Consider the following 7,918-nt stretch of genomic DNA (forward strand, 5'->3'; position numbering starts at 1 on the left):
ACCTGGGTAAGATTAAAACTGAACTAATAATCTGAACCAAAAAGTGGACTTGTGAATCTCAGTCCTTGTCAATGTGAACCCTTATTTAGGAATTACCTATTTTGTTCTTTTTCTTTATTTGTGATTCTCAGACCTTGTTTTGTGAATCTTAAGGATTAATTTGTGTAACTCGAAGATAATATTCTGAGACTTTATTTCTGAATCACCTATTCTGCTCTCTTCCTTCATTTTGTTATACTTCCTTCATTTGTGAATCACAGACTTTACTTCGTGAATCTTAAGCCTTGTTTTGTGAATGTGAGATGTGAATTTGTGAACCTTTTATCTTCTTAGGTGTTGATTCAAATGTCAACAACAACTCAGAGGTAGTGTGACGCCTCGTGTCGGTTGCGGTGAGGTTCCTTGCTCTAATGTTGGTTCTGGTCAGGGTGGTGAGGGTTCTACTACTGTCTTAACAACCCCTACAATGCCAACTATTTCCACACCTACTACTCTGGTAACTTACACACCGGGTGGCACTGAGCAATGGATAAGTAGGATTGAAGATAAGTTTACACCCGTGGTTGGCAAAACATTTGTGGACTTAGAGTCAACGATGTTGTTCTATAAAATTTATGCTATTGCTTGTGGGTTTGAAGCAAGGAAGTCTTCAACCAAGAGGTTTAAAGATCGTATTATTCGAACAAAATGCATGGTTTGCCATCGTGAAGGTTTTAATAAGAGGAAAAGACGTCCTCCCCAAGCTGATGCAAAAACAACAACCGTTGAAACTGGTGACAAAACAAAAGCTGGTGCAATAAGTGGAAATAGAAAAACAAAAGCTGCTAAAACCAATACGAAAAAGGGTGGAGTTGCAGGTGATGAGGAGGCTGAGAGTTCCAATAAGCAGAGTGGTACAAGAATAACTAAAATTAAAAGGTGGGGTTGTGAAGCAATGATAAAATTCATGTTCCATGAAAAAAATGTACAAGATTGAACAATTCCGTGAGGGTCACAATCACCCAGTGACGCCGGTCAAAAATAGGGAATTTGAGAAACTTGCAGACAATATAAATCATCTGAATGAATATCATAAACAATTGATCATTCAAAATTAGAGATTGAATGTCGGGGCTAGTTTAACATACAACTTTTGCAAGGAACAAGCAGAGGGTTTCGAAAATGTGGGTGCTTCCCTTATGCAGTTCAAGAATTTCCAAAGAAATGTAAAGTGTCTACTTAATGGTAAGGATGGACATATGTTCATCTCTCGTTTAGAAACCCTCAGAGAAACAAAAGGGTTGGTATTTGCATACGAAACAGATGCTGACAATGCTTTGACAAGAATTTTTTGGACAAATGTGGATTCCATCAGATGTTACGCGTTGTTTGGTGATGCTATGTCATTTTATCCAACCTATGGAACGAACAAATATAACATGAAATTCGCGCCTTTGACTAGGATTGACAATCACAAAAAGTCAATAACATTCGGATGCGCTCTTTTAGACCATGAAGACGATGACTCATTTATTTGGGCATTTCAGCAGTTTCTGAAAGCAATGGGTGGCAAAGAACCAAATTACATCATCAGTGACCAAGATGCCGGAATAATAAATGCAGTTCAAGGTGTGTTTGGAATATCGTACTTTTGTGAAACTGGTTATTTATTTGGTGAATCTAGGAACATTATTCGTTAATCTTGTTGTTTATTTGCTGCTCTGTCTGTAAGCGGCATCTTCAATTTGGTTTAGTTTTTGAATGCTAGAGGTTATACTGCGAAACTAGTAGGTAGTATTGTGAAGCCTGGACCTCAATGTTGTGAATTCTGGAACTTATCTTGTGAAACTGGAACATAAAATTGTGAAACTTGGACCTGAATCCAGCATTAAGTATTTTTATCATTTCAGACCTTATTTTGTGAATCTCATAACTTTTTTTGTGAAACTTAAAGCTTACTTTGTGAAACACAAAGGAAATATTCATAAACTTGGTCATAAGTTGTTGAAATCACCTATTTTGTTATTTTTCTTATCTTGTGAATCTGAGACCTTATTTAGTGAATCTTAAAGCTTGATTTGTGACCATAGAAGATAATACTCTGACAATAGATAATGTGGATTTTGTGACTTGCAGCCGTGTTCAAAAAAGCAAGACATCGCTTTTGCATGTGGCACATTATGAAGAAAGTAACAGACAAGGTTGGGAGCACAATTTGCAAAGAGACTGATTTCTTAAGTCGTTTGAACAATGTTGTTTGGAGCGAGGACTTGGAGCCTGAGGAATTTGAAGAGAATTGGGATAAGGTCATTAGAGACTTCTCGTTAGAAGGAAATAAATGGTTGACTGGCAAGTTTGCGGAACGAGAGAAGTGGATACTCGCTTATTTTAGGAATGTGCCTATGGGCAACATTTTCAAAACCACACAAAGATCAGAGAGTTCGAATAGTTTCTTCAAGAGATTTGAAAATAAATATGGGACTCTTGTAGAATTTTAGATGAGATTTGTGAGTGCCATGGACCAACAAAGGCACAACCTATAGCTTCTTGAAGCACAGAGCGAAAACTCAATGCCTGAAACCCTATTCGGGTCAAACTGGGAGGCCCATGCAGTGAAGGTCTATACACATGAAGTGTTCTCCGACTTCCAAGAGGAGGTTAAATTTTCGGTAAATGCGTGTAGTGTTTGTGGATACACCCCAACCAGATCCAGTAACTAACTTTGAAGTTTCAATTGTTGAGGACGCAAACAAGCGAAAGAGATATGCAGTTGAGTACAATAGGAGAACAATGGATGTCCGTTGTACATGTAAATTGTTTGAAAGGAAAGGTATTTTATGCAACCACATCATTTGGATTTGCTCGGGAAATTTTAAGGAAATACCTGAGAAATACATTTTGCGTAGGTGGAGTAAGAATACACTCAGAAACCCGGTTTATGATTTGAATGGGAATCTGCTGGAAAACTACGATCTTACTGGTAATAGTAAATTTGGAATGTCTCGGGTGTGGTCTGAAATTTACGCAACTGTTGGTATGCTCAAAAGAAAAGAAGAAGAGTCAGATATGAGAGAGTTTGCCAAGCTAATTAAAGAACTATGAGAGAAGTTGGAGCCAAACCCAAAGCCTTTGACCAAAGAACAAGAATTGGAGGTCCTTCTGAACTGCAAGGCTCCAAAAGAAGTCAAGATCTTACCACCTAAAGTCTCTAAAAACAAAGGTAGTGGTAAAAGGTTGGTGAGCAGCAAAAATAAGGCAATTATGAAGGCAAAAAAATCGAAAAGGTTGTGTGCTAAGTGTAAACGCATGTCACACCACGATAAAAGAAATTGTCCAAATGAGTTTGCAGAGCATCCTTCTGAGAATCAAGTATGTATAATTCTACTCTTGTCTTTCCATTTTATTATTACTTGAAAACGAAACTACTCTTGTCTACTAATTTTTTTTTTTTTTTAAAAAAAATATCTAATCAAGGTTTGATTCTTCACATAGGGAGACACATCGAAAGAAGAGGAAGAAGGGGAAGAAGTCGAGGATGAAGATTGATGTAAAGCAGTATTCTTAAGCAATGAGAATAGAGATGACGATTGAAGAAGACAAGTTTTAAGCTCGTTTTATTTTGGTCAATGTTATGAATCCTGGAACTTATCTTGTGAAACTGGAACGTAAAATTGTGAAACTTGGTCCTGAATCTAGCATCAAGCGTTTTTATCATTTCAGACCTTATTTTGTGAATCTCAGACCTTATCTTGTGAATCTCATACCTTATTTTGTGAATCTCAGACCGTATCTTGTGAATCTCAGACCTTGTTAAGTGAATCTTAGGGCTTGTTTTGTGAAACTTGGTCGTGGTTTAAAATCATCTATTTTGCTCTTAAATTTGTGAATCTCAGACCTTATCTTGTGAATCTCAGACCTTGTTCAGTGAATCTTAGGGCTTGTTTTGTGGAACTTGGTCATGGTTTAAAATCATCTATTTTGCTCTTTATTTGGTGAATATTAGACCTTGTTTTGTGAATCTCAAACCTTGTTCAGTGAATCTCAGAGCTTGTTCAGTGAATCTCAGAGCTTGTTGATTTTAAACCACTTATAATAACCAAGTTTCACAAAACAAGCTCTAAGATTCACTGAACAAGGTTTGAGATTCACAAGATAAGGCTTTATTTTTGTATGCTAATGAACTTACCTCAAAATATTCACTTTTGGTCCATAAACTATCATCGTCCAAGGCACTCAACCACTTCAACAGAAAAACTCCACAATCAAAACTAGACAAAAAAAAAAACAGCAAATGGTTTAAAATCAACAAGCTCAAAATAATAACTATTGATCTGTTAACAAAAGGAAAAAGATACATGCTTACATACCATGTTGTTTGTTGAGGGACTTCAAGATTGACAAATTCGTTCGTGTGCATGAACTCCAATGATTTATATGACTGTCCCAAAATAGATGAAACATGATACAACTGAAAAGAAAAGGCAATAACAAGATCAAAATATATTTTGGAGTATACTTTTAAAAGAAAAGGTAATAACAATATTTTGGAGAAAAAAAAAATCATACAAGCTCTTTGGCATGCTTGTTGTCAGGATCGACATTAATATCCACGCTTGAGTCAAGGATGAAATTTTTTCCCTGCTTTATATCACAGACACAATCCCACCAATGCTTCGGCGTGTCACTATGCAAAGGGATAAAAACCTGAGATAGTAAATGTGCAAGACAAACCAAAATATTAATGCTATAATAAGGAAAATAAGGTCTAGGATTCACAAAATAAGGTCAAGGATTCACAAAATAAGGTCCAAGATTCACAAAACAAGTTCCAGGATTCACAAAATAAGTTCACAAAATAAGGTCCATGATTCACAAAATAAGGTCCAGGATTCACAAAATAAGTTTCAGGAAATAAGTCCAGGATTCACAAAACAAGGTCCAGGATTCACGAAATAAGGTCCAGGCTTCACAAAATAAGTTCACAAAATAAGGTCAAGGATACATAAAATAAGTTCACAAAATAAGGTCCGGGATTCACAAAACAAGGCCCGGGATTCACGAAATAAGTTCCAGGATTCACAAATAAGTTCACAAAATAAGTTCCAGGATTCACAAAATAAGTTCCAAGATTCACAAAATAAGCTCCAAGATTCACAAAACAAGTTCCAAAATTCACAAATAAGTAAAATAAACATCACAAATATCTGACCTTGTTGATATGGCTACCATCAACTGGAGTGTAATGGGACTTTATATATTGACCCCAAACAATGGGGTTGTATTCTGAATGAAGACCCTACAAGTCACAAAAAGGCAATTTTATAAATAAAGCAACTTTAAGAACGCAAAATACTTGAATATCAACATATAAATGATTTGAAACTAACTATATTGTTGTTGGCAAGTAGAGTACATTTGTTCTACCGAGTGTGCACTTAATTCCAAACATATCAATGACCTACAAAATTAAATTTGTTAGGAAACATACACATCGAGTGACTTGATTGATTTTATGAAACGTGAACAAAATGAAACAGTGGGCAGGAAAAGGAAAATAATACTCAGGGGTTACTTACCTGATCCATAATAAGGCCACGCGCTCCAAGGGTCTGCAAAGCATCTCTTGTGACTTCCATCCACGGAGTGGACACCATAACCTCACTTCATTATTGATAAAATGCAAATTAGTAGATATATTTATTACAATTAAAAAAATCAAAAAATCAAAGCAAAAATATGACATTACTGTTGAGTTTTCTTTGATCTCTTTCGAACAAAATTCACCAATTCCATGTCAGTGTATCGAGGCCATTCTAGTGCATCATTTTGTACTATTTCTTAGAATAGGTTCTCAGAACATGTAGTAATTTGATCGCACGCCCTCAACTCCTTACTGGTAGATGGTTTATCGAGGCCGGAAACAATTGGTGTAGAAGGAGGATCACTGTTCCCTACCACAGGAGGAGGAGGAGTAGAAGTCGCAGGAGTAGCTAGAACAGTAACGGTGGGGTGAGTGGGCTCATTGACGGGAGGGACATCATCAATAGCACTGGAAATTTTTTGCATATCTCTTTCGCTTGTTCTCCTCCTATTGTACTCAACCCACCGTTCTTGATTATGATGATCATCCTCTACCACTGTGGGCTCAAAATGGTCAGGTTGTTCATCATTGACAGGAGGGACATCATAATTGATGGGAGGGACATCATCAATAGCAGTATTATGAGAGGGAGATAAAATATGATCGGGTTGTTCATCAGCTTGAATACAAGACGTTGAAGGTTTAGGTTGAGATAAAAGATGATCATCAAGTGGTATGATTTGGCATTCTGGCATTGGTGGTGAACGACATGACTGTATTGGTTGCAAAGCTTCACCCATCACGTCCAATGCCTCCAACAATTCAGCTTTAGACCACCCACACATTCTCTCCAGATTATCCCCACTATTACCCTCCACACTCTCCTGGACATTACCCTCCACACTCTCCTGGACATTACCCTCCTCATTATTGTCTTGTTGAGATAACCTAAAACCATCTGACATACCATCTACAGCTGCAACTAGTTTAGAAACTGTTGCTGAGGAAGGTAGTTTGCTGAGAGCTTGGCTAGCAAGAGATTTGTACTCCACGAAAGCTTGAGCCATGACCTTTGCGTAAAGCGCAAGTTTATTAATAAACTCAGTAGTACTACCTGAATTGTTAGGTAGAGGAGGATCAACCTTTGCGGAAAGCGCAAGTTTATTAATAAACTCAGTAGTACAACCTGAATTGTTAGGTAGAGGAGGATCAGTAGGTTCTTCATCTTCAGATTGTTTTTGTTCATATTGTTGTTGTTCACTCGTTGGCTTTGAAGACTGCCTAAAATCAATAGTAGGAAGCAGCAAGGGTGCATGTGGCTTATGCTGAGTGATGACCATTGGAGGCTCAACAGAACCCCTGCCGAAAGTTTTCTTGTCCGAATTTTTGTCATTCACTTCCTCCTTAACTCTCTTGGATATAGCTTCTTTAGTCCAAGTTGAGAGTGTTGGAAACTACCGAGTAACAAGGCGTGATTTAAAGACACATCGGTCTAGATAAATGAAAACCACGACCATAATAGGTCCACCAAACCAATTTTCTTTCAGCTTTTTGGTCTCAAACTCCTCCTTTTGCCAAGACTCAACTTGGGAAGCCAATTTCCATTTGATGAAATTGCACCAGTTGAATTCGGAGATCAAGTCAGTGTTTACCAAACTTTTAAGAAGTTTCAAACTTGCCCGATTCCCTACAACACCGCCTAAAAGAGCCGAGAAGATATAAATGATGAAATTGCGCTTGAAATCATCTCACCATCTCTTTGTGTAGAGAGCTTGTGCAAAATGTCTTTGACCTCAATGGAACTACCTTCGTATTGACTTTTGAACTTCTCCAAAACAGACAAATAAGAAGGGCACTTATCTCCATTTTTTTCTTCAACGACAATGTTTGGACCCATTGGCAATCCCAGGCACAGATATATATCTTCCTCTAAAACAGGAAGTTTCCCATCAAACAACGATCCTTTAAAGGGGTCGTAATTTGAAACTAGCTAATACGCTAAGTTTCCAGGAATAAGATCGGTTTTCAGGTATAAGCTAGGTTGCACGGACACTCCTCCTAATCGGCGTTCCTGTGTCGGACACCCGTGTCGGACACGACACTCGTCGGACACACGTCAAAATGTGTCGGACACTTGTAAAGCCGTGTCTAACTTTTATCTTTTATTTAGGCACGTGTCCGACACGTGTCCATGGTATTTGGACACACCTGGCCTCCAAACGGAATCAAGTTGAATTTAAGTTAAATGGCGAGAATTGTTATATGGTTAAATTTGATGGGGAAATAAGTTGAATTGGAGACAAATGATATGATTTAGACTAGTAATGAGATGTCGAAATAGATTGATTATAAGTTGGT

General features: G+C 37.5%; 1 protein-coding gene across 1 annotated transcript; it reads left to right on the forward strand.

The window, feature by feature from the left end:
* Window positions 1-691: 691 nt before the first annotated feature.
* Window positions 692-2,699, forward strand: LOC141651368 (protein FAR1-RELATED SEQUENCE 5-like). The gene is made up of 4 exons (XM_074459084.1): window positions 692-964; window positions 1,098-1,608; window positions 2,116-2,375; window positions 2,523-2,699. The coding sequence occupies exons 1-4, from the start codon at window positions 692-694 to the stop codon at window positions 2,697-2,699; spliced, it is 1,221 nt and encodes a 406-aa protein (XP_074315185.1).
* Window positions 2,700-7,918: the final 5,219 nt, after the last annotated feature.

The sequence above is a fragment of the Silene latifolia genome, chromosome 4 (genome assembly GCF_048544455.1).
Source record: "Silene latifolia isolate original U9 population chromosome 4, ASM4854445v1, whole genome shotgun sequence".
Classification (NCBI taxonomy): domain Eukaryota; kingdom Viridiplantae; phylum Streptophyta; class Magnoliopsida; order Caryophyllales; family Caryophyllaceae; genus Silene; species Silene latifolia.

Bases quoted from the DNA above. Each gene is read 5' to 3' on its own strand.
- LOC141651368 (XM_074459084.1), top strand. From the start codon at position 692: ATGGTTTGCCATCGTGAAGGTTTTAATAAGAGGAAAAGACGTCCTCCC. The intron at 965-1,097 runs GTACAAGATTGA...ATTCAAAATTAG, and splicing joins TCATGTTCCATGAAAAAAAT to AGATTGAATGTCGGGGCTAG. The intron at 1,609-2,115 runs GTGTGTTTGGAA...TGTGACTTGCAG, and splicing joins AATAATAAATGCAGTTCAAG to CCGTGTTCAAAAAAGCAAGA.